Here is a 27000-nt window from a genome sequence, read left to right as displayed (position 1 = left end):
GCTAAGATGCAATTTTTTTGCTGAAATTTCTTAGGTTGTGTGTGGTTATGTGTGGAGGCTTCCGCATTTGTTTGATGACTTTAAGCCTCGAGTATGAATGCAATCTTTTGTTTTTCACTCGAAATTGTCTGACATTATAAAGCATTTTCGTATTCTTGAAATTTGATTGGACCATAAAGTGAATAACAAAATAAAGTACTACAGATGTTGCTCACCAACCTGCTTTCTTCTCGCGCTGAGGCAAATGTTGAAACTGCATTTCTAGAGAGTGGTTCAGTCAGCGGTGAGAGAAAGATAATAGCCAACTTGCATTTCTTCTCTCTCGCTTACGGACACCCCTCTTCTCTCTCTTCGGAGTCAAAACAAGCAGTTTGCTAATTACTAGAGAGAGAAAGAGAGAAGAAAAAGACCCAAGCCAATATTCTATCTCTCTCTATGCACGTTGAAGGCATTTCTAGAGAGAGAAAGTTTCACAATTTCCGTCTATCCTCTCTCTTTCTCTCTCTTTCTCTCTCTCTCTCTGTCTCTCTCTCTCTCTCTTACAACGACCCAAAAGGCAACTAGAGAGAGAAAGAGAGAGAAGCTGAGGGTTTTCTTCATATTCTTTAAGTTGGTTTGGGCTGTGGATCATAGAAAATGGAGTTCGTGGGCAGAACTGTGAGGAAAGAGTCCAAAGGTTTTGGATGTTTCACGGGAACAGTGAAATCGTACTCCCCCTCATCTGGGTTGTTCGAGGTCGTTTATGAAGATGGGGATTCGGAGGAATTGAACTTCGCTGAGGTCTCTTTGCTCCTTGGTGGCGGTGAGCCAAACCTTGTTGAGGAAGAAGTCAAGCCGAGCCGCCTAGGCCGAAAGCCCAAGAAACGACGTCGAGTGGAGAGGAAGCGAGAAATTCGAGGTAATTCAGGTAATGCTGCTGAAGTAATCTTTGGAAATGATTCTGGGTTTGGTGGGGATTTGAATAAAAATTGTGATTTGAGTGACGGGTCTGAGGGAAGACTTGAAATGGGACAAGCATTTGGAGGGAATTTGAGGGAAAGCTTGCAGGTTGATGGGAATTTGAATGACAATATTAATTGTAGTAAGGGGCTTGATAAAACCCTAGAACAGCAAAGTGTGTTAAATGTTAATTGGAATGGGAATAGAGTTGATAATTTGAAAGATGAGATTGATTTGAATGCTGAGTTTAATTTGAATGGTGAATGTGACTTAAATGTTGATCTTAATGTTGGTAAGGAGGAAATTTCAGAAAAAAGAGATTGTATTGATTTGAATTTGGATGCGAGTGGTGACTTTGCTCAGAATCTGAATGGGGATAGTTTGGACGGTTCAACTGCGGTAACCCATGGAACCCAGAGGAGGGGTTGCTATTTTGATCTGAATTTAGAGGTTAATGAGGATTTTAAGGATACAGAGGGTGACTGTGAAGAGAAATTCAAGGTTTGTCCCAAGTTTGAGATGATTGAAGAAAATCAAAAGAAAGAGAGGAGCGGAGATACTGAAGAAAAGGTTATCGAAGATGGTAATGCCAATGAGACCTGGAAGGAAGTGTATATTGATATTACTGAAGATAATCCCATGACAAGTGTTGGCGATCTCTTTGATTGTGCTGCTGCTGAACGACTTAATAATCAAAATAGTTGTTCCAGCGGAGATTTGAAGGCTGACAATTCTCTTGGGGTTTTAGATACTAGCTGCATGAAGGATTGTGGTTTGGTGGAAGTACTGGTCAAAGATAGTCTTTCCGAAGCTCGCACTCCAGTGATTCATGGCGATTCAGGAGGTCCAAACATTCAAAGAAGTAGCCGTAGAAAGAGAAGAAAACTACTGGATAATTTGAAATCTACTACTACAGAGACAGTTTTGAGGAGAAGTACTCGCAGAGGGTCTGCTCAAAATCATAACTCCATCACATCATTGTCTGTCAGTGATCCATTGTCCTCTTCTGCAGTTAGTGCAATAACAGAGGAAAAACCAGTGATTTCTGGCTGTGAAGAGACTGAAAAGCCTAGTGTTCTTCCTCAGGAGCTGGAGTTACCTCCTTCATCAGAACATTTAAATCTAGATGGAATTCCCATACTTGACCTTTTTTCAATTTATGCTTGTTTAAGATCATTTAGCACTCTATTATTTCTGAGCCCCTTCAAGTTGGAGGATTTTGTGGCCGCACTGAAGTGCAAGTCACCAAGCTCATTATTTGATTATGTTCATCTTTCTATTTTGCAAACACTGAGAAAACATTTGGAGTGGCTTGCAAATGATGGTTCCGAATCTGCTTCTGATTGTCTGAGGTATATTCTTTCTCCCCCAATTACTATTTTGATATGATGTCATCCTTGTTTTATTTGAAACTTCCTTTATTGGTCCTTAATATTCTGTTTTAATGTTCGATGTAGGAGTCTCAATTGGGATTTGCTCGACTTGATTACATGGCCAATTTTTATGATTGAGTATTTTCTGATCCATGGTTCGGGACTGAAACCTGGTTTCGATCTCAGTTGTTTCAAGATATTCAAAACTGACTACTATGAACAACCTGCTTCTGTAAAGGTTGAGATACTGAAGTGTCTATGTGATGATTTAATAGAAGTGGAAGCCATAAGGTCGGAGATTAATAGAAGGTCTTTGGCAGCTGAGCCTGACATTGTTTTTGATCGAAATGTAAGCTATGAGGTTTGCAAGAAAAGGAAGGCTCCAGTGGATATTGCTGGTATCACTTATTTGAATGATGAGGTTGTTGATGACATCACTGACTGGAATAGTGATGAATGCTGCCTCTGTAAGATGGATGGGAGTTTAATATGCTGTGATGGTTGTCCTGCTGCGTACCACTCAAAATGTGTTGGAGTTGCTAATGATCTTTTGCCGGAGGGTGACTGGTATTGCCCTGAGTGTTCAATTGACAGGCATAAACCTTGGATGAAACCACAAAAGTCACTTCGAGGGGCAGAGTTATTAGGAATTGATCCTCGTGGTCGGCTATTCTTTAAAAGCTGTGGTTACCTTTTAGTGTAAGTTGATCCTTTTTCCTCTTTACATGGCTTGGTATAATATCACTCTGCTGCTCTTACTTAGTACAAAAGGCTATTTCTTTCTTCTTATTCATAGGTCACTAAATTCTTATTTGTGAACTACCCAAGCATCGTGCTTAAAATCATTTTTCATGAGAACTAAACATGAATTTATACTCAGTTCCTTTGACATATCTTGGAAAACCCAATATATCATGAAGCGTGAATGTTCTGGTGGTTGTGCCATATTTATCTCAAGATGCATGAGTACTAACTGAAGATGTATGATCCCACGCAACATACAAGCAAGCGCTGCCTTTCTTCTTTTATTTTAGACATTGCAGCATCCAGCTATTATAGTGAGGTGTTTCAATCTAATTGAGAGTAAGTAGTGAGGCTAGGTTGTTGCATTTGCTTGCAGTGATGAGGGTCTGACCTCAGAAGTGCTATTTCTTTCTGGGAGAAAACTACTTGGGTATTCGGGCCAAGAAAAAGGACAATTGGGTTTAATATGATTCTTTTAGAGCATCTGTAGACTGATTTTGATGGATATCTTGTCCATCCTTGTAATTTTTATTTGTTTTTGGTAAAAGTTTGCGTTTCTTATAAAAGAGTAGTGAGGAAGTCTTGTTCTCCAGTAGGCAGTGATGTTAGCTTTTCTCCATCCATGGATGACATTGACAGGCTATAAGTAAAGGTTGAGATGCGGTTTCCACGTTTATTGCTAAAATCTGAGTGTACAGGCACCTCCTAGTGCCTCAAACAAGCCACTTCCACATTCAGGAAACACTTATGGATTCCAATTTATAACAGAGACGATGTAATCTACTTCTATGTTGAAATGGTCACGGAAAACATGAATCCTGTCATCAAAGTTATTTAGCAAAGGGTTTAGATAGAACTTTAACCATTAGGTGTTACTGAAGATAATCCTATCAAAAGTGCTAGGGAAGATAATTTTCTAAAGAATCTTGCTGAGTTTGGTTAAAGTCAGCCATTGTATTCTGGTTGTTGTTTGTTGGTGGATAGTTTTGCTTGTTAGTTTTGTTATGGTTTGAATATACTTGGAAGCCTAGTGATCTAGCTATTCTAAGATTCTCATGTGAATTAGTATTTTCATTTTTGTTTTCGTGAGATTGTAACTATTGTGGATTAAATGAAAATGTAAAATGTTGTAATTTTATTTCTCTAGAATATTTACTGCTTCCTTTCATCGTATGTGTTTGGCTTCATCTGTTTATGGATCTTGCACTTGCAGATCAGATTCTTGTGACACTGAATCCAAATTCAACTACTACCACAGAGATGATCTGATTAAAGTTATCAAAGTGCTCAGGTCTTCAGGTTTTTTTTATGGTGGGATATTAGTGGAAATCTATAAGCACTGGGATATTCCTGTTAGCTTTAATGGAGCAAATAGTAACATTGGCTGCTCAGTACCCCAAGACCCATCGGCATTTCCAGAAACATGTGCTGTTAAGAATGAGACTTATGAGGCTAGAAAACTGCTAGAGAATTCTTGTAATATTGGCTCGGATGTTTCCAAGTCTATTAACTTGTTAGATTCAATGACTGTGACAGCAAGTCCAAATATAACTTCTGAAGGATCAGCTGAAACCATACAAGTGCAAAGAAGGTCAGTCATTCAGTACGATTCAGATAGACCTGCTGATTTTTTAAATCAATCAGATTTGGTGGGGAAACTTTACCCTGAAGATTGTTCTTTGACATCTACTTCTATAACCACTAGAAAAAGGGACACTTCAGAAGTACATTGTGGGATTGGTTACATGAACTGTTACAGTTTTGGCCAAATTGCTTCGTCTGTTGCAGAGGAGTTGACGCGTAAATCATCTGACAAAATTAAGGAAGATACAATAATAACAGAAGAGGAAATAATATCAGCACAGATGAAGACCATTTTAAAAAAATCTTCCAAATTTTCCGGGCCGAATGTTGGGAACCGTAATCTAGATGCACAGAAAGAGAAATGTGGTTGGTGCTTCTCGTGCAAAGCTCCTGCTGATTATGGGGATTGCTTGTTTATCATGAGTATGGGGCCTGTTCAGGATGTTTCTAATAGTAATATAACTGGCTTTCAATCCAAAAGGAACAAGGACGGCCATCTTAATGATGTCAGGTGTCAAATCCTATCCATTCATGATCGCCTGCAGGGACTTCTTCTGGGCCCATTGTTGAATCCCCACCACAGGGAACTGTGGCGTAAAAGTCTTCTTAAGGCATCTGATCTTGCCTCTATTAAACATTTACTGCTCATGGTAAGGATTTGTTTATTTATTTCAATCTGTGTCTAGTATAGAGTTTGTTAATTTGCATCTGCTAAATAATTAGTCCGGTGTTGATATAATTTTTTTATATATATACTTTTGTTCTTGCACATTTGTTAATTTGCATCTGCTAAACAATTAGGCTGGCATTGATGTCAAAATTTTGATATATTTATGTTCTTGCACGTTAGTTTGGTTCACTTTACAGTTTATATATCACTTCTCCCTGCTTTTCTGGTTTTGTTTTCTTCTCAAAATACTCATTAGCCATCATTTGGAAACCCTAGTGCATTATAGTGCATTATATTCATGTACGGTGTGCACAAATTTGTATAATGTATAAAAATTCAAATATCTTTGTGCACTTCAAAAACAAAAAGACAAAGGAAAAAAATGTGTTTGTTAGTGTATGTGTATTTATTGTAAAAGGCTGCGTGGCTATCTTGATTTTGTTCTTTGATGCCCTCTTATTTTTGGTTGTATGCATGACACAGTTAGAGGCAAATCTGCATCATCTTGCACTTTCAGCAGACTGGTTGAAACATGTAGATTCTGTTGTTACCATGGGTTCAGCTTCTCATGTTGTGACTTCTTTACGTGCATACTCAAAGAATGTTATTAACAGAAAGAGGCCCAAGTGTTCAGATATTGAGCCCACCCCCACTTCAAATGCTGCCAGTGGATTAGGAATGTTTTGGTGGAGGGGTGGTAGGCTTTCTCGTCAGGTGTTCAGTTGGAAGGTTTTGCCTCGTTCCTTGACATCCAAGGCTGCCAGACAAGGTCTGCTAATTCTTTTCTATTGCTTATGTGTAATTTTGCGTGGTGGATATTTTTTACAGTTAAATCAACTGAATTATTATTCTGAATTCGTTTGAAGTTCTTAAATTCTGCAGCTGGGTGTTCAAAGATACTGGGTATATTATATCCTGAAAATTCAGAATATGCGAAGAGAAGCAAATCTGTTTCTTGGCAAGCTGCTGTTGAGGCATCGACTAGTGCAGAACAGCTTGCTTTGCAGGTATATTTTCCATACCTGTTTCCTTTAAATGGTGATGTTCAGGTGTTTTCAGTGCCCTTTTCTTGCTTGCTCTGGTATGATTTTGTTTTTGTTTGTTAATTGTCCCCCAACCTGAGTGGTTTTGAGTCCAAAAACATTGTTTGCTCACCTGTATAATTCATGCTTCTGAGTAGGAACTATCTAACTTTTTGTCAGTAAAAAAATTGCTATGGTTTCAGGTTAGAGAACTTGATTTGAACATTAGATGGAATGATATTGAGAATTCATACCCTCTCCCTACGTTGGACAAAGAATCTAGGAAATCAATCAAGCTGTTCAAGAAAGTTATTGTCCGCAGGAAGTGTTCTGAAGGGAAAGTGGTTAACTATCTTCTTGATTTTGGCAAGAGAAGAGGTATTCCTGACATTGTCAAGAAACATGGTTCTGTGCTTGAAGAACCGTCTAGTGAGAGGAAAAAGTATTGGCTGGATGAATCATATCTTCCTTTGCATCTTTTGAAAAGCTTTGAGGAGAGAAGAATTGCCCGCAAGTCCAGTGATGTGAAGTCTGGTAAAGTTATTGAGGTCGGTAGAGTAGGAAAGAGGCCCAGGGAAAAAAAGGGATTTATGTATTTGTTTTCAAAAGCAGAAAGATCTGAGTATCATAAATGTGGACATTGCAACAAAGATGTCCTGATGAGGTAGTACAAATTTGTTCTCTTGCATGTAGTTGTCTTATATTTTTGTTCTGCTTGTCACTGTTTGTATTTCCCATGATAGCTTGTTTTCTTCACATTAAAGTAAAGTGTGGGGATGCCTTCATTCTGAAACTACTAATTTCTGGAGTTAGTGCTATAAATTATTGTTCCTGATATCTGGAGTATAGAAATAGTAATTGGACTAATGGAGTTAGCCTCTTGCATAGGTTGTTCTGTCAAAACATTGAGGTCCCTGTTAAGAAAAATTAGGAGGGATTTGGAACACCACTTGTGATGTTTGAGTAGGTTCTTTTATATGAATAGATGATCGGCTGTTGTGCTTTCCTAGTCTTGTCAAAAGACCAATTATTTGAGATTTTCTTTCATGTTACATGTTAAATGTTGTATTACTTCTGTTTTCTAATTTTCATCTTATAGATTTTTGTTTTGAACATAACAGGGAAGCTGTGAGCTGCCAGTACTGCAAAGGTGTGGTATTCTGTCTCTGTGTCTCTGTGTCTCTGTCTCTGTCTCTGTCTCTGTCTCTGTCTCTGTCTCTGTCTCTGTCTGTCTGTCTGTCTGTCTGTCTGTCTGTCTCTCTCTCTCTCTCTCTCTCTCTCTGTGCTGGGGTAACACATGGTATTAGTATTTTGTGTCTCGCAAGGTTTTTTTAATGTATTTTGTAATTTAATTAAATCATCAACATCATACTTAAATTTCTTATAATGCCAGTCTCTTAATTTATGTACCACTTATGGGATCTGTAGTTACCTTTTGTGCTTGAAAGTAACAATGTACCAACAATGGGAACTAATTATAACACTAGGGCTTCTGATGGCTAGTTATCCAACTTTATTTGGCTATCATGCTCCCGTTAATGTTCTGAAATTTATAGTCTGAGCTCTTTTCTGTGGGACATTTCTTTCCACATTCTTGTCATTGCATTTTGGCAACTATATTGAAGTAGCAAATCTTTTATGTACTCTTTGTTATTTACTTGTCTTTCTTTTGGTGTACAGGTAATTAAGATGCATTACCTATTTTCATTTTTTGTTACTTTTTAATGAAAAATGATGCAACTACAACTTCATGCTTGATGCCTGTCATTGATTTGCATTTTGTCTTAATCTTGATATCTGATTATTAAGGTATAAATTTCAGGTTTTTTCCACAAAAGGCATGCCAGGAAATCTGCTGGGGCTGTTGTTGCTCGGTGTAAATATACATGCCACCGATGCCAAAATGGGGTGTGTACGAAGATTGACACAAAAAGAAGGAAAGTTGAAACAAAAGGAGGGAAAGTACAGTCACAGAAATGTAAGAATTCTCAAACAGAACGCAGATCGTTGCGTTTGAAAAACAACAAAAAAGCTTTAGCTGGAGGACAGCAACTAAGATTGAAAAATAGCAAAAAAATTCCAGCATCTGTACCTCTACGTCGTTCTCCTAGGAAAGTTAAATGCTTGCCATTGCAAAACAAAAAGCGTAGCAAACGCAAGAAAGGGAAAAAAAGCAAGTCCAATACGAGGACATGTAAGAAACCAAAGAGAGTTACTTCTTGGCAGAAGAAGAGAACACAAGTTTGTCACAGTTACTGGCTTAATGGTCTTCTGTTGTCTAGAAAGCCAAATGATGAACGTGCTATGCTTTTTAGGGATAAAAAACTCCTTGCACATTCTGGATGTTCGCCTGTCATTCTTGATCAACTCAAATGCCCCCTTTGTTGTGAAGCAAGTTATACGTCTGCTTTAAATTATATTTCTTGTGAAATATGCAGAGGTAATGATTAGTTATGTAAGTGCACTTCAAATGTAATTTTGGTTTGAGCTGGTTCAGAAAGTTTTAGTTGAATATTGGCTCTCTGATTTAGTATGTCATGAATCATGCTATTAATCTCCACAGCTTGATCTAATTCCTCCGCAATTTACTTATTTTTTTTTTTAACATCTATTAATTTCCCTTTTTACATGCAGTGTGGTTCCATGCTGAGGCTTTTGGACTGAGTTCAGAGAACATTGATAAGCTTATTGGATTTAGGTGCCACATGTGTCGTCAAAGGAACCCTCCTGTCTGCCCCCATCTGGTAGTTGTGAAAACTGATGTGTCCCAGTTGGCTGAAGCTCAAAATGATGCTGGAGTTGACTTTTCTGAGGAAGTACCTAACACAGTACCGCCTTTAAGTGAGGTACATATATGCATAGCAAACTTTGGCCATAATAATTGTGCTGGGTTTGTTGATGCAATAGCAACCGTAAAACGAATATATATTGTCTCTTGTAAATCTTATGTCACTTTGAGCTCAGTAGTCTGGTATTAAATTGTGATAGTTTGCTTGATGCTATCAGTATGTCATTGATATCTCAAGAGTGCCCTTAACCTCCCTGCCCTTATGAAGGTCTTTCAGTGCTAGAGGAGGGAGTTACTTGGTGATAGGATTAAACTTCTAGCTTCTTTTTGGGCTTTCTTTGACAAACCCATTTTAAGGTGTCCCTTCTAGTGTAACTCTGATTGTTTTGTTTTGTTTTGTTTTTCTTTGGGGAGGGGGTATTATATTGACTCTTGAGTGCATAATGTTTATGGGTTTGAGGTTGTCAAATTAGTTATTGATGCACTTTTCGACCGAAAAAAAAAGGTTATTGATGCACTTTTCGTCCATCTTGTATTTTCATATACTTTTATTAGTAAGGTTTGTGTCTCTTGCAGAAATAAAATTGTAATGGTTTAGATGAGTTTATGATATTAGTGAACTTTTTTTTTTCATTGGTAATATAAAGTTTGTGATGGACTTACCAATGAACTACATTTGCAGATCACATGCAATTGAATACTTTTGGCATTTCAAGATGGGTACTTCAATGGGTTGAAGCATCTTCAACTCAAGATTTTCAACGACATTGAAGTAAAATTTCATAGGAAATGCGTCGCAAGGCAAAGTGCTTTCCTATGTGATGAAGTTGTGGCAGCGAAGCCATGTATATCAAGAACCATCAGAAAGAGCAATGAACTGACAGGAAGCCGAAGTGGTATAACTCATGCCTTAAACATAACTATCTTCCTACAAGAATTTTTAAAAAAATAGAAAAGAATTTCCACCTGCTTTCATTATAAAAGGTAGGACATTTGTTGTAGATTCTCATGTGTAATTTTTGCCACCTTGCAGGTTTCTAATTATTTTTTTAAGTGTTCTGTTTCTAACATGTAAAGCATTTGACGACAGTTGCAACACCTGAGGCTGGCGACGTTTAGATTTGATTGTAGAAGCTCCTGCATTTTCCATCATGTATGAGGCAGGGTGATATGGTTTGATATTAGTTCATTTAGCCGAGACTAACAATGATTATTGAATTTGCAATTGAAATTGTGTAGACAGAAGAGAACTAGTTTGGTTTTAGCCTTTAGGAGATGGTAGACCATAGACGCTAGTGCAACCAATTTATTCCTTCAGTCAAAGTAACTGACGGTAACAGCAGTTAGATTTTAGACTACTCGTAGATTATGACAGACGGCTTCTCAAGTTTGTTTGAGCTTCTGTGGATGGCTTTGGTTGTCTGCTTGGTTTGTATTGTTACAACTTACAATGATATTTGGGAAAGAGAAAAAAAAAAAAAAAAAAAAAGGGGGAGATTCAATAAGATTCGTAGTGTACCAAAGAAAGCCCAGAGTAAATTCGATTTGTACTGTTTACCAAGAAATGGGTAGTCTGTATGTTCTTTTACGTTCTGTTGTAAATCCATGTGAAGTCTGGATTAGTGCATGTCACCATAATACCTAATACTAGGGGTGGCATTTTAAACCGAAAAACCGAAAAATCGCAAAAACCAACCGATAATTTACCGCAATGAAACCGCAATCGCGGTAAACCGAATCACATTTGCGGTATTAAGAACCGAACCGCATTTGCGGTTGCGGTTGTATTTGATTTTCAAAACTTGCGGTTATGCAAAACGCAAAGTATAGCCATACGGATGATGAAGTTGAATTTTACAAGGAAATGGAACATATGACAACTTGTAAGTAATTAGTTTATTTGTACTAATGTTATTTATGCTTCTTCTTATAATAAAATGTACTACACTATGTTGTTTTATTTGTAAATAACATTGGTGCTCAAACAACACAACGGAGTTCTTCAAATCCACTCACCACCAACACTTGAGTTTGTAACTTTAGTTTGTAACACTGGTGCATTGCATTTTCCTTTTAGTTTGTAACTTTAATTAACTTTGAATTGAATTTTTCTTTTTTGTTGTAACTTTAATTCATTTTGCTTTGCATTTTCCTTTTGGTTTATAACTTTAAAGGATTTGGAATTGGAATGCTTGAGAAGTTTAACTTTAATTGGAATGCTTGGAATTGTAACTTTAATTTTCTTAGGTTGTGAATGCTTCAGAAGTTGATGAAATTGTGAATTTATATATGTTTGAGAAATTGAGGTTGTGTATTTATTTATTTAGGTTGTGAATTTATATTTTTGTGAATGCTTGAGAACTCGCGGTTTTAAACCGCTAATTCGCGGTAACCGACCGCATTTTTGCGGTTTACCGCAATGCGGTAAACCGCAAAACGCGGTCGGTTTGCGGTTTCAAAAATCACCAAACCGCAAATAGTCGGTCGGTTTGCGGTTTGAGTAAAAATTCGCGGTTACCGAACCGCAACCACCCCTACCTAATACCTAATAAATGACTCACCCCACCATACCTAATGTATGACTCACCCTACAATGTATTTGTAAAATAGTGGTGAATGGTGTATTTCCTATGCCTATAAATACAAGGCATTAAGATAATGAAAAGATAAGCTTTAGAAGGGCAATTCTATGGTTATTCTCTTCCTCTAAATTCTCTCTAAATTTTCCTAGTTTTATAACACGTTATCAGCACGAATATCTCCTAAATACAAGCTGAGTACTCCAATCAAATCCCCCCGTTTCGGTCTTTCTTTCTTGAGAGTTCTTGAACTTCACCACCAAACTAAAATACCAACCGATCGAAACTAATGACAAACTCACACTGTTTCTGTCACCAACAAGAGAAGAAAAGGTTAAAGAGATACTTCTCCCAAAGAGATACTTACCAGGGATCTGAAGCAGTGGTGGAGATGTGGTCTACTTGAGAAAGTGAGATGCTGACTGTCAAAAAGAAAGGAGAAACAATAATTATCAAGAGCTCAACCTTAAGCTTCTTCTCTTCTATTCTTGTGTGTTTTTCATTCATCTTTGGTGCCTATTTATAGGCATACGAAATACATAGTTTACTACCATAAGTGGTCATATACATCATTGGTGAGTCATAAGGTAGGTTACAATGACATCATGGGGGGTACAAATATAGTGGTAGGAATTGTGGGTAAAAGAGAGATGCTGGGCATCCATAATAATAATTATGGATGTATATGAAATTGTAAATCATATATCTTTTACCCACAATTCCATAATAATTATTATGACCACTTATGGTAGTAAATTATGTATTTCTTATGCCTATAAATAGACATAAAAAAAATGAACGAAAAACACCCAAGAATAGAAGAGAAAAAGCTTAAGGTTGAGCTCTTGATAATTATTGTTTCTCTTCCTCTAAATTCTCTTCATAATTTCCTTAGTTTTATAACATGTTGTCAGCACTAGTCTCTCACCAACCGAGGTTCTTGTAAGTTTCAATCTTGGTATCCCTCTTCCTTTATAATTTTTGTTGTATTTCAATTCATTTGTTTAACTAACATCTATATGATATCTTATGAAGTTTATGTGGCTAATGCTTTCTTTGCACAAGGATCCTCCAAAGTTGATGACAAGAATGCATATGGATGCTATCAAAGAAATTTAAATTTATAATATTTTAGATCACAACTAACCAATTATGCAGGAATCTCAATATAATTATATTGATATGAAAATTTAATTTAATTTGATTTGATATAAAACAATATATATATATGTGTGTGTGTGTGATATAATATATGATAATATAACGTACCCATATATATATATATATATTCGGTGGTGGTTTTATCTTCACATTTATTTTTATTTAAAGTATGGAGTAGAATTAGTACTCATACAAGCACATTTATTTTATCATATATTTACTTTATTATTTAAAGTGTGGTGCAGTTTATCGTCCATACCAGCAATATTTATTTTGTGAATTTATTTTACAAGTTCATTATGACTCATGGATCTAAATATATATAATATTTTTAGATATGTTTTCCGGTTTTATATAAATAATGTAATATGTTACATTGTGTGTGTATATATATTTATATATATACGAAGTTAGTTACCATCATGTTACGGCTTTGTATTTGCAACATATATTTTGTTGTGATTCATTATTGTAGGAAAAGATGATCTTGGTTATACTCCATGCTTGTTATGATGGGGATGAAAGAAAAGAATGGAGAATTAAGACTTGAAGATCTTGATCCTCTATATATTTAATGAAGAGCTTGAAGATTCTAAATTCTACACATGTAAAGGAATGAGCCTGAAGTTACAATTTCTATACATCTAAAAAGGTCTGAAGATTCTTTTATATATATGTGTGTACATATATAATTTTATGGTTCATCAAAATGAAAGTATGATTAAAGTTAAGATGAACCATGGAGATATTATCAAGTAGTAGTTGGTTCTTTTACTTTTATTATGTTTCTAAATTTTGAGATACTCATAAGTTGTGTAATCTCATTTGTGCTGTAAATCCCAATGTACAGTTATATGTTCAATTTGTTGTTAATAACTTTAGCACCATGTACTTGAATAAAAAAGAATTTTGTTGAATTCAGATATTGGAACCAGAAGTTCATATCATAATATTTTAAACCCGAAGTTTAAATAGTGAACAAATATAATAATTATAGAACCAGAAGTTCCAAGTGATATGATAAATTTATTATTTGTATGTACTATCATATTTATAGTCAAGGACGGAACCAAGAATTTTTCAATGGATGGGCTAGCTAAAGTTATTAGATAACAATTTCTATAGTTTTTTCTAGAAACAAAATTATATATATTAAATCATATAAACCAGGCACATGGGGTGACACCACAATGAACCCGGGTTCGATTTATGTAGGAGACAATTTTGAGGCAACTCAATATAATACTCACCTTCCCTAGCAAATAACAAAAAATAAATCATATAAACCATGCTAGTTCCTAATTCCATTGACTAAAGTTATCAACCATCAAATCCAATTTTGATACATATTATTTGACATCTCCATTGGAGATGCTCTTAACTGAGCAAAAAAAAATTAAATATAAGATGATTATAGGCCTATAGTTTTAGTGGACAATGGGTTACTAGGCTAAATTTGGGTGGACTACTAATCTTTTATAAAATGAAATCACCTTATAATACATATAATATTTTTTAATATTTTTAAAAGCTACTTGGGCTAGAGCCCATGGTAGCCTTGTTGAGGAAAAGGATTTGTATCAATAGTAGGAGCTTTCTCTGCTATCTTCAATTTTCCTAAGGTTATGCTTCTTGGACAACATCCTTGAAGACAACACAACTATTGGTAGTGTGATTCTAAAAATTATGCCATTTGCAGTACTGTCCCCCCTTCAATTCTTCTAATTTTGGTAGCTTGTGTCCAGATGGTGTATCTGTGGCCTTTTGAGACATCATTTCATCAAACAAAACACCTAACTTTGATAAATCAAGGGTATAAACCTTGTTTCCTGGCTGTTTGTTTGGAATAAAACATCCAGTGAAGGGTGGTGGTTTTTGATCCTTTGGTGCCTTGAGTAAAGCTTAGAAGCTTATAGGCCCTTTCATTTTAGTTAGTTCTGCCATAGCTACCACAATTTGCTGTTCCTCTTGTTCATCTTCTGATTCCACCTCAACCAAATGTACAAAAGATGAAGGGGTCTTGTAATAGGCACCTTTAGAAGTATTCATCTTTCAATAGCTCTTCATACTTGGTAACTTTATCTGCCAGTTCTGCCAAGTCTCCAAACACCACTCCATCAAATCTCTTTCTCAAAGAGATCCTTAGAGACGTCTAAGCCATCTTGAAAAAAATGCCTTTCTTCTATGGGAATTTTGCACTTCATTTTAAGCTTTTTGAAGCTTAAAATGAAGTCTTGATAACACGACACGCTCCGAATTCCTAGGAATCTATGATGGATCCTGTGGTTTTTCCGACATCCAACCGATGTTTTTCCGACATCCAACTGATGTCGGGCCCGCTTAGTAGTTACCAACATCCTCTTCCCTGCCAAAAACACAGTTTAAAAATCACCAAACTTCAGCATGAGCAAAGTACGTCACACACAACAAACAAACAGGCCTCCGGCCTCATAACCAAACATTTTCTAAAACGTTCTTACTTTTGAACTCCTTAATAAAATCCATACTCCCGTACCAAATATCGTAACAGCTATCAGAAAAGACCTTTCTCCTTCCAAAATACATTTCCACACTTAGAACATTACAAGCACAGCTCAAACAATTTAATTTGTGGCTACACCTAGGTTAAAACCTAGGCTACCTACGTACCCCTTTGTGAGGGATCAAGCCACAAGTAGTTCTTAAATCAACAATCACGATTCAGATAACATACAATCATTTTCAGTAGTACCAACAAGTTAATTCTAGAATTATTAAAATCACAATATCTCAGCCCATGAACACAAACCCATTTTTCTTTAGTCACCTTGTTCTTAAGACTCATAACTCAACAACCATTTCCCTTTAACAATTCACATATGCTAAGCACAATTCTTTTGAACATTCATTTTTTTCCCGATATAGTATAATAATCTTTTTCTCTCTCCCCGTTACTTTACTACACGGCGGAGAGTCCAACGCCATGCTTAATAAAGTAACAGTAAGCAAAATATCCAGATCCTTTACGACAAGCAGGAAAATTCAACGCCACGTGTGGCCCAAATAAACCATGTCCTAAGCGCACAGATTGCTTTACTACATGCCTGGAAAATCCAACGTCGCGTGTGATAAAGTACTATCAACCAAGTGAGCCCACACACCGGAAAATCCAATGCCACATGTGGCTAAATCAAATCAAACGTACGCGCGTAGACTGTTTTACCACACACCCAAAAATTCAACGCCACTTGTGATAAAGTACTAACAACCAAGTAAGCCTACACGCTGAAAAATCCAACTCCACGCGTGGATATAATAAACGGAGAAGGTACGTATGATAGTGGGATTCCCAACCTATATATATAATATAAAAATATAATATACCCTCCCTAATTAATTTTTTTTTCTCAAATTCTCAAAATTTCAATATACCCAATTATTTATTCATAGTATAAAAAAAAAACTCACAAAAGCCTAAATTTCCATAAAGACCCAAAATATTCATAAACTTCAGTATCAAATTAAAATCCGATAGAGTTAGAAATCTGCCCTTAAAACCAACTAATTATGTTACAGTTAGAGTTAAGGACATCTTTGATAAAAGACATATTATGTTATCAATGGGCAAGAAATGTTGTTTTATACATTAAATCATTCTATATTATCTTTCAGTATGTAGAGCAACCATAGTCCAAGGAATACACAAGTGGATATGAGAGCTATGTAATGAGATTGCATATATGGAGACTTCTCATCATCCCTAAATCCTAAATATGTTCCTGGTCGTAGGAATATTGATTGGGCATCAATATTCTGCAAAGATCAGTACACACAATATCGTCTCTATATATAGGGAATGACAAAGTCTCAAGTCATTAAGTGTGGAGACACATCGATATGTGTGTAGGTGCTTGTAGAAGAACAAGTACACTGAATACGATCCAACACATGAGTTACAGCATGGAAGTCTTTACTCACATGTCAAGCTGGAACTCATAAATTGCAATGGTGCAAACTAATCTTTAGACCTGAGGCATCATATATGTTTTGTGGTTATGTTATTAATCTTTAAGGGTACTATACGGTCATGCTAAATTAGGCATAGCTTAAAGGTGCTCATCAGGATTCTCAATAGAGTCATGGAAGCAAATGAATGTACAACAAGAAATCTCTAATCTCAGTAAAGGAAAGAGAATACTACAAGATATGATTGGTCAAATATCTGTGCAGAGTAGTGGATAAGACTTGAAAGAAGAAGTCTTCAAATCTTACTAGGATAATCATATAAAATGAATGATTCACATTTGGATAGTGATAGTCGGATTCCATGATCTAATAACGTAAATAAGGAGTATTGACATAAGAGAAGGATTCACCTGCACAATCATTCCAATTTGAATAGGTTCTTTCACAACGTCTCATTTAGCTCAGATAATCGTGGCTTGCTGCTAGGCGACAACCATGATTTGTGGATGTCCTAAAAGGTTTCAATTAACCTTTATTAATATGAAGAATTTAATTGTGGAATTTAATTCGTATATCATCTTTGAGGAGTTGAGTCAACCAACTACCTTGCTAAAGGGAACCTATCGATCTACACACCCAAAGAATGTGATTAGATGTATTAATGAGAAGAAATGAAATGAGGAGACACAAGTCAATGGTTGATAATCAAATGTCAAAGTCAACGGTCAAAAGTCAACATATTGACCAGAGCAATTGACCAAAGTCAAATAGTTTAACTAGGTCAATTAAGTAAAACTATAATTATAATTTAATAGTTAAATTATAATTAAAAAATTAATTATGAAATTAATATTGACATATAGAAATATTGGATTGGGTTTTTAAATATGATTTTAAAGGAAAATGACAAAATAGCCCAAAAGGCGATTGGGTCCAAGGGATAAGTGGCATAAGTTGACATGACCCATGGACCAAATGGAGTCCCAAATACCCACCCAATTGCCTTTTATTTTGTCCTATATAAGCTAGTTAGGGTTTTTGTTTGGTTTCCTACTTTGGTTTATGAGTGATTATTTTTGTATCTCATCTTTTATAAACCAAAAATTGGTCCAATCAAGAAGTAGACTAACATCCATACTTCTTGATTGCCTTATCTTTATCTCTAGAAGCATTTGGTGTGGTGAGGTAGAGGACTCCAATCTTGAAGCCTTAAGGTGAAGGAGTCAAAATCAAGAGAAACAAAATGTCTTTCCAACAAAGGTGTTCATTATTGAGAAATCAAGAAAAGGTCATCAAGGGTAATGGATCTATTCCATTTTTCCTTTTTCTATTTGTGTTCAAAGAGACTAGGTTAAGATACTTGGTTTAAAATGAAAAAAGTTTAGATGAACTAGTATAAACAAAATGAATCCATCATTTAGAATGTTTTTGTTGTACATGTTGTGGCTGAAGTTCAATTCATAAGCATTAGATGCATGTTTCCTTCGGATAGTCACATAACATAATCTGTAAACCCATCAAGCCCCAAAATAATTCAAATAATAATCAAAACTTGTTCACACATAATTTCCGTGAAGTACTATATTTCCACAATTAAAACAATAGACTTTCATAAACAACCCAATATCACTCAATCCATATACTTTAATAATAATGACAAATAATAACCCTTAGAGATCCCATATCCTCATTAACCCAAATTAAATCAATTTTCAATCAAAACACTTTTATGCAAGCAATTCCATATTTGAAAAACGAAGTACACTTAAAAAAACAAATGTCCACTCATTTCCTAATAATCATAGCCAAGTCCCAAGGCTCACTTTCACGACCAATCAATCAAGTATCCCATAATCACATATTCCATAACTTCAAATATTACCTAAACTTCAAATAACAATATAACATCCGATGACCCCATAATTAAAACAATGAAATAATCTCATACTCCCAACATAAACAAAATAACTCAAATAACAATCAAGACTCATTTGTTAGGTCATTCTAATACTTTTCGAAGGGTGAAACTACCTCGGAAGACTCATCATCAACCGAGGGGTCAAATTTCCCATATTGGTCAACCCGGCCTGCAGGCCCACGACCTCCAATTTCCAGTCCAAAAGTTCCTACAGGTTCAACAAAGCCTACTCAACACGTCCTATAAGTTTGGTCTCGATCAAGCAATCGGGTTTAAGCTGATCGCACGATTGGAAGACAATTGCTTCGCCTAACGATGGAATCATTCATTCGGAGTATTCGGAACTCCGATTCTCGATCCGCAAGTTCCTACACGATTCTAGAGGTACATAGAACAACATATTTGGAAATGGAGCCGATCCAATGGTCTGAGCATATCGAACCCAGGACGACATGAGGAATATTTTAAAACATAGTGGGCCCCATACCATGGCTCACACGCCGCCACACGAGCCGGCAGTGTGTAGGTGTCATGAGAAAATTTTGGCGACGAAAAATTCTCGAAACACCCTACAATACCTATATCAATACGTTCAGACTAACAAGTGGGGTGATTTTTGTTCTTGGACCACGACCAAAAACTAGCCGGAATGAAGCCGAAACCGTCAGCATAAATAAGGGTTAGAAATCTATCTCCAAAACCTCAACTCAAACCCAGCACATAAATAGGTAAAGCACGAAGAGTAGATAAAGTTTCATACTTGGTCTAACGAATTTGGCCGTTGGAATCGCCGGAAATCGCACGAACACCGCCGGTGATGAAACACGGCTTTGGCTCTATTTCAATGCAAAATCGCTACCATTATTGGAGTTGCAAAGGTGGAAATGGCTATGGATGCTTAAAGGAGGAAGAGACGATTCCGTTGCAGCAAGAATCGTCGAATTTGGTCGCTAGACAGAGGAGAAAACGCTGGCCAAAGTGGCTGGTCTGTTTTTCCGAATGAGAGACAGCACACACACGAGGAGAGAGAGAGAGAGAGAGAGGCTCATCTGTTTTTAAAATCCAACCTCAAAAAAATTACGATTGTGCCACTACACTTCCGTTAACCATAACTTCTTCATTAAAACTCCGATTTGGGCCCACTACGTGTCTACGAACTCATGAGAGAGCTCTATGCAACAGTGCTAGCCATTTTCCTAAAATCCTTCTAGATTAAAAAGTGACCAAAGTATCCCTACTCCTAAGGGCAAAGTTGTAATTTCACAAAAGAATTAAATTGGATTTAATCGATTAAATTGGGTCAGGGATGTTACACTTGAGCTGGCTCATTCTCGCTTTGTTTAAACGCGGTCATATCACTAATAATAACTTCAGGTTGGATTTTGTAGTAATAATCATGAAAAACATTCTCCATTTGTTCCCAAGTATGGATGGAATTGGCTGGCAAATTGGTATACCAAGTGAAGGCTTAGCTGGATCAAGAATTCCCAAAAAGCCTAAGCTTCAATAAATGGTTGTTTTCTATAGCAATGTACTCGACATAAAACCTCCCTATATATTCAACTAATGAAACATAGCTATCCTCTTCATTGAACAAAGTAAAGTTTGGGACCTTAAAACCAGGCGGCGAAGGCGTCTAATCTAGGTAGGCTAGATAAGGTTTCCTGTAAATAGGCCTCTCCCCTCTCCTTGCTTCAAGGTCTACCATCTCTCTTATCATTCTTTGCAATGCCCCCATGTCATTGAGAGCATTGATAGGAGGTGGATTCTGAATTTGTTGTGGTTGAAAATGATCAATCCTTGTTGGATCAATTCTAAGAGGTCTTGGGATAATTTCCTCCCTCTATTCTGGTTCCTCTTCAAAATCATTATTATTTCTCCAATCTCTTTTTCTAATCATGTTCCTATCATAAAAATGATTAGCACTTTATCTGCCTCATGCTAAAGGAGTTAATGGATTGGGATCAATGGATTGGGATATACCCTTCGGAGTCTATATGGGATCACTGGAGCTGGCTGTGGAACTGCCTGCTTTTGTGGTGGATGATGAACATGTGGTTCGTTGTTCAGAGGTTGAACTGGAGGTAGGTTAGGCCTTTCAATCCAAGCTTGTTGGGGTGGAACTGGTACAACTCCTGCAGGTTAAGGAGGTGGATGAGGTTCATTCTAGATGGGTGTTTGGGCCAAAAATTGACACACCCACCAAATAAAATTAGGCCCAGAATAAAGCTGCAAAAAATCAAAGAAAAATGGAAGCCCAAAAAACCTGAAGAGACCAGCCCAAGGCTCATCAGAGCAAACAAGGCTAATTTGGGCCTCACAGGCCCAATATAATAGGAAGAGGGAGCCCAGAAATAGGAACAATCCCACGTGACATCTCTGGGATAAAGAAAAGTCAGCAATGGCAACTGTCATAGAAGAAGTGATTGAAGGGTTCATGACATCAAGTTGATTCTGAAAAAACTGAAGATCAAATCCCTCTTACATATATATATATGTATATTCAGAGATTTTTCTTCTGTCTTTTCAGAGAAGGTAGTTCTCCCAAGGAGATAGGCAAGTTACAATCTCAAAGAGGGATAAGCAGGAAAGCAGGGAGCTGTCCAGAAAAGGAGTCAAACTAACCATCACGGGTAAAATCTCACAAGGGGCAGTTGAAATTGGGAAAGAGATTAGGTTCCTTTTCAAGAAAATCAGGGAAGTGATTGCCTATTTGAGAGCCTATCTGCCAAAACTGAAGAAATCCTATTTTCTTTCCTTCCATTAAAAAAAAAAAGAAAAAGGGGGGAGATATCTTTGCCGCCCAATAAATAAACACAATCACCCTACTCCAGAAAAGAAACAGTTTTACTATAAATACAAGAAAGAGTGAACAGGGTAAAGGACAACAAAAAAATCATCACCCAATCAAACAAAGATCCTACACAAAGAAAACCGTCAACAGACAAGTTCAAAATCAACCAACAAGCCCACTTGAATTTCAAGTGAAACCAGCTCCAGATCAGGATCCACAAAATCCAGATTTAAGAAACAAGTCATTCAAAACGAGATTTCTTTCGTTACAAATTTGGTTCAGCAAACCAAGACAGGCAGGGTTTGAGTCTCCTCCAAGTATGGAAAACCTCAACAAAATTCACAGTGCAGTCTCTAGCCCACAAGCCCTCAAAACCGCTCACTCCGCCTGCAGATTAAGAAGATTGCAGTTCGCCCACTCAAAAGCTTCACAAAAGCATGAGGTACATCAAAGCTCTGCCAGAATCAGCCTTTGGTATCGATTTACAAGTTGAAGCCTAGCAGCCAAGGTTGTCAACGGTCCATAAGCGTCCCTCTAGGCCGGTATCTCCACCTGCACTGAACCTTCTATCTCGTGAAATAAAGCCCCCTGTCCCTTCATCTTCCTCTAATATAAGCATTCACTGTTATATATATATATATATTTTTTTGTAAAAGGCAGTTCCGCCTAAAGAACAATTTAAATCCCATCAAACCATTCTGGCCAAGGCAACCTCCTTATACTGAGATAAATTCTTAAAGTCCTCACTAGTCTGAGGCAGGAAAAGAACTTACTTGGGAGATATTCCTCACCCAAATTCACAATCGTTTGTTTGCAGAAATCAGTAACTTGGGACGCAAGTTATCCATTCCAAACCAAGTCTGCTAGAAATTTTGCTAGCAGTGGCACGCTCACACCAAAGAAAGCTGACTTGTTGACCAGTTTATGGTTCTCAAGGCAGTGGGGAACTTTGCCCTTCCATCATAGGAGTAAACCAAGAACGGGCAAACAATTTGGCACGCCCATGGGACTTCTCAGTATACATTTTCTCATTGAGTTCTTTACCAGTCCATGAATACTGGAAGCTCTAGCCAGAACCCACACCACGACATGGAAATAAACCAAGTGGCCCTCGGGAAGGAAATCGAAGAAAGTGATGCCCGGCATTCAAGACATGGCAAGACAGGAGCAGGAGGTCCGGGACCGGCTGAAGGATGAACGTCTGAGGAATCGTGTTACGACAAGGGGTCACAACACAAAGGAGCCAAGATACCTAAATAATATGACAGCCATGATGCAATGGCAGTCAACAGCAATTCAGAAGGATCGGGAGGTCGCCATGGCTGAATTCCCAATCCCGATGAGGTGGTCCAAAGAACTAGACCTTCCCTATGGTCCCCACCGGATTGGCATCGCCATATCAAGAGAATCCTCTCGGTGCAGTGTAGCCGGGATACTGTAAGCGGGAGAAATCCAGCCGACACGGAAATGGTTTTTCCTGTCCAAGAACGTCGCCCAAGATGCGGCGAGCTCTGCGCCAGACAAGTCCCGCAGAATCAGCCAGAGCCTCGGCTTGTTCAAGACAAGCGGCCCCACAAGATCTCCCTATGGAAATTCTGCAAAGCAATATTACCCTACAGCCCGAAGGATGGACCCCAATCCATTCCCTCCACCTGCAAGAGGAAGGAGAGGCAGAGAGGGAAACTATCCTTATGCTAATAACGAGAAACAGCAGGGGCAAACCGGAGGAACCACCCAGACTGGAAGAGCGGAGGAGCACAGGGAAGAAGTTCGCTTAGACCATATAGGCGTAACCACGATTTGCTCAGCCAAAACAGGACAAAACCCCTCCCGTTAATGCTCTAAATGACGTGAGGGCATTGCAGAGGATGATCAGGGAAATGATGGAGCCTGAAGCCATGAGAGGGGAAAGGCCCACCTATAGGAAGCCATATCCACCTTACATCGATCAGATACCCTTGTCCCCAGGTTTTAAAGTACCAAACTTCACTTTATTCAACGGAGAGGATCCTCATGCTTCATCAGTTGAGCACGTACAGATTTTCCACCCAATGCATAGCCATAGAGAATAACCCACTGTTAAAGCTAAGACTTTTTGGGAACTCTCTCTCTGGACAAGCTTTCACTTGGTACACTAACCTGCCAGCAAATTCTATTCAGACTTGGGAGCAAATGGAGAGCGTCTTCCATGACTACTATTACAGATTCAGCCAGAAGTCACCATCGGTGACCTTGCCGCTCTCAAACAGAGTGAAGATGAACCTGCCCAAGACTTTATAAACAGGTTCAGGAAGCTCAAAATGAAGTGCCGAATCCCCATCGAAGAAAGACACTTCATCCAAATGGCTCAGGCTGCCCTCAAAATTTCTCTGAGGAAAAGATTTGATGGGATGTTGTTTGGAGATCTGGCAGAACTGGCAGATAAAACGCCAAGTACGAGGAATTGCTCAAAGAGGAACAGCAGAAGAGAAACTCTTCCAAAGGCACATATTACAAATCCCCTTCTTCCTTAATACATATGATTGAAGTGGAGTTAGAAGAAGATGCAGAGGAATCGGAGGAGAGAGAGGTGCAGTTGCGGAAATGGCAAAATTAAAGCATCCCATCACTTGTAAAACCCTTACAAAGCCTCCAAGGGATCAAAAGCCGCCACCATTCACAGGAGGGTTCGTTCCAAACAAACCCATGCAGAACAAAGTATATTCTTTCGATCTGACCAAAGTAGATGCTTTGTTTGATGAAATGTTGCTACAGAAAGCAATAGAGACGCCTCACAGAATGCCCAAACCAGAAGAACTCAAGGGCAGACAGTATTGCAGATGGCACAATTCTTGGAATCATTCTACCAATAGTTGTGTTGTTTTCAGAGATGTTATACAGGAAGGGATAACAGCAGGAAGGCTGAAGCTAGCAGAAAAACCTTCATCCGTCACCACAGATCCTTTTCCCCGCCACAAGTTAATATGGTCAACCTAAATTGGCCGAACGAAAGAAGGACAGAAAGCTATAGAGGTGACTCGGTAGAAGCGAGAATAGTTTCAAAGGAGACTATGGAAAGACCAAAAGCAACCATTTCAGCTGGAATAGTGCTCTGCAGCAGGTGCAAGTGTGAGGCTGAGCTGGAGGTAATCCTGAAAAACAGGATCTGCCCACTCCAAGTGTTTTTGACCGGATTGGAACCACGCCCGAGATAAGGCCAGACAGAGAAACTACCCTAGGCCTGTCCAATCCAGCAGAAGAATGACTAAGCAGCCCAAGGAAGAAAAATCAATAAGAGTGCCCAGAAGTGATAAACCTTTGGTGGCCATCATTGAAGGCGGTGGTATTCTGTCGGGAAAAGTGGCGGACCAACAATGGAGCCGACAAGAACCCAAAGGAGGAGGGTTGAGACAAGATCGCACATTCCTCAATAACGAGAAAAATGCACAGTGCTTCCAGAGGCCAATCCGCCAAAAAGGGAAAGAGCCGAAATATTTCCCAGACATGAACAAGCAATCTCTCAACCACAGAAGTTGAAAAAAGCAGAATCCTCAAAGAAACCTTCTATCCATTCTACCTCCGCCTCAGAAAATCTACTTAAAACTCCCCGACCAGAGAGAAAAAACTGATCCTATTCCAGGAGAAGGGCAAGGAGACTGGGTTGAGGAATATGAAGAGGAGCAGCTGGATTATGAACCATCTACAAATGACCAGAATGCGCTCCTCGGAACAGAAGAACTAGGAGAATGGACGGAGGAGTATGATGGAGAACAGATGGATTATGACGGAGAATTGGATGAGGAAACGAGGCCTTGGTGCAGGTGGAGGACTTGTTACGTCTGACCTAGGCATCAATATGGTGTTCATTACGCCAGAAAAGTTCTGGGCGTAGAAGGACAGAAGAGCACTCTGGACGGAGACGTATTTTCCCAAGAAAGTTTTGAATGCGAGGTTGGCGAAGCGGAAGAAATGCCGAACAACAAATGACAGTCCCAGGATGAATGAACAACCCACAAGTTGGCTACAGATCAGCTTTGCTTCTCCAAACCAACCAAAGAAATGGCAAACCACCTCAGACCCTTGTTTATAACAGCAAACTTTGGGGGTGTTCCTATTCCCAAAACTATGGTAGATGGAGGTGCAGCCATCAACCTTCTGCCTCACAGAATCTGAGCAAAATGGGCAGAACAGAAAAGGATTTAATTCCAACCCGCCTGACCGTCACCAATTTCGCAGGAGGCATCACCAAAACCCTTAGGATCCTAGATGTGGATGTTTTAGTAGGAAGCAAGAAGCTGAAGGTTGCATTCTTTGTGGTAGATACTACCTCTACCACTTACAATGCATTGCTTGGCAGAGACTGGATTCACCAGAGTCTATGTGTTCCTTCCACTCTTCATCAACAGTTAGCTTTATGGAATGAAAAAGGCTACATGGAGATAATAGAGGCCGATCCACGGCCATTTTACCTTCTGCCATGTGTTGTGAGGCAAGGTATTATCATGATGACCTTGGTCCTTTCACCTTCTTTGGAGTCAACCAGAACGGCCGCCCCCATGGTGTCACGGCCCAGAGGCTCATTGAAGAAGGTCTAACCAATTCCTTGGAGGATTGGAACAGACCTTTTGTTCTAAATTTCCGTAGCACTAATGTCTAGTCCCAATCAACAAGAAAAGGATCGAGCTGCAACAATCCGGTCCATTACAAAAAGATTGTTGATATACTGGAAGGAAAGAAAGTTTTTTGCAGATTCCACCATCAATATGGCAGAATTCACTCCTTTGCTTCACACGGGCACTAGCTTAGTGGGAAGAGTGGCAGACGTGAGGTAACGGGGGAATTTACCACGCGCCAATTTAATGGCCATGTCATTTAAGTCTGAAACCGTTCCAAAATGATTTAGACTTAAGGGGGCATTGTTTGGGCCAAAAATTGACACACCCACCAAATAAAATTAGGCCCGAATAAAGCTGCAAAAAATCAAAGAAAGATGGAAGCCCAAAAAACCAGAAGAGACCAGCCCAAGGCTCATTAGAGCAAACAAGGCTAATTTGGGCCTCACAAGCCTAATATAATAGGAAGAGGGAGCCCAGAAATAGGAACAATCCCACGTGACATCTCTGAGATAAAGAAAAGTCAGCAATGGCAACTGTCATAGAAGAAGTGATTGAAGGGTTCATGACATCAAGTTGATTCTGAAAAAACTGAAGATCAAATCCCTCTTACATATATATATGTATATTCAGAGATTTTTCTTCTGTCTTTTCAGAGAAGGTAATTCTCCCAAGGAGATAGGCAAGTTACAATCTCAAAGAGGGATAAGCAGGAAAGCAGGAGCTGTTGAAAAGGAGTCAAACTAACCATCACGGGTAAAATCTCACAAGGGGCAGTTGAAATTGGGAAAGAGATTAGGTTCCTTTTCAAGAAAATCAGGGAAGTGATTGCCTATTTGAGAGCCTATCTGCCAAAACTGAAGAAATCCTATTTTCTTTCCTTCCATTAAA

General features: G+C 38.2%; 1 protein-coding gene and 1 long non-coding RNA gene across 7 annotated transcripts; one reads left to right on the top strand and one right to left on the bottom strand.

The window, feature by feature from the left end:
* The first annotated feature begins 230 nt into the window (after positions 1-230).
* On the top strand, positions 231-10708 carry LOC103326752 (PHD-finger and DNA binding domain-containing protein). Of its 6 annotated transcripts, none has more exons than XM_089047838.1 (12): positions 233-2291; positions 2397-3011; positions 4270-5290; positions 5794-6079; positions 6193-6317; positions 6536-6996; positions 7454-7482; positions 8155-8772; positions 8967-9178; positions 9389-9477; positions 9803-10016; positions 10154-10708. In XM_089047838.1, the coding sequence occupies exons 1-10, from the start codon at positions 637-639 to the stop codon at positions 9401-9403; spliced, it is 5037 nt and encodes a 1678-aa protein (XP_088903964.1). In that variant the 5' UTR covers positions 233-636; the 3' UTR covers positions 9404-9477; positions 9803-10016; positions 10154-10708. The 6 variants fall into 6 exon arrangements, with proteins under 6 accessions (XP_088903967.1, XP_088903964.1, XP_088903966.1 ...); XM_089047840.1 differs by lacking the exon at positions 9389-9477 and having other exon boundaries at positions 234-2291; positions 4270-4532; positions 4593-5290; XM_008228994.2 differs by lacking the exon at positions 9389-9477 and having other exon boundaries at positions 235-2291; positions 10211-10708.
* Positions 10469-11797, bottom strand: LOC148919104 (uncharacterized). Its single transcript, XR_016125005.1, has 2 exons — positions 11659-11797; positions 10469-10761 (listed from the first exon to the last, which is right to left on the bottom strand). It is a non-coding gene; the product is annotated as an uncharacterized LOC148919104 (long non-coding RNA).
* Between the last annotated feature and the right edge of the window lie 15203 nt (positions 11798-27000).

This window comes from Prunus mume, linkage group LG3 (genome assembly GCF_029339155.1).
Source record: "Prunus mume cultivar Tortuosa linkage group LG3, ASM2933915v1, whole genome shotgun sequence".
Classification (NCBI taxonomy): Eukaryota; Viridiplantae; Streptophyta; class Magnoliopsida; order Rosales; family Rosaceae; genus Prunus; species Prunus mume.
Note: the sequence above shows the minus strand (reverse complement) of the source record. Positions and strands in the feature narration are given on the sequence as shown.

Coding starts and splice junctions, on each gene's coding strand:
- LOC103326752 (XM_089047838.1), top strand. CDS start 637: ATGGAGTTCGTGGGCAGAACTGTGAGGAAAGAGTCCAAAGGTTTTGGA. Junction 3,012..4,269: donor AGCTGTGGTTACCTTTTAGT/GTAAGTTGATCC, acceptor TTGCACTTGCAG/ATCAGATTCTTGTGACACTG. Junction 5,291..5,793: donor TTAAACATTTACTGCTCATG/GTAAGGATTTGT, acceptor TGCATGACACAG/TTAGAGGCAAATCTGCATCA.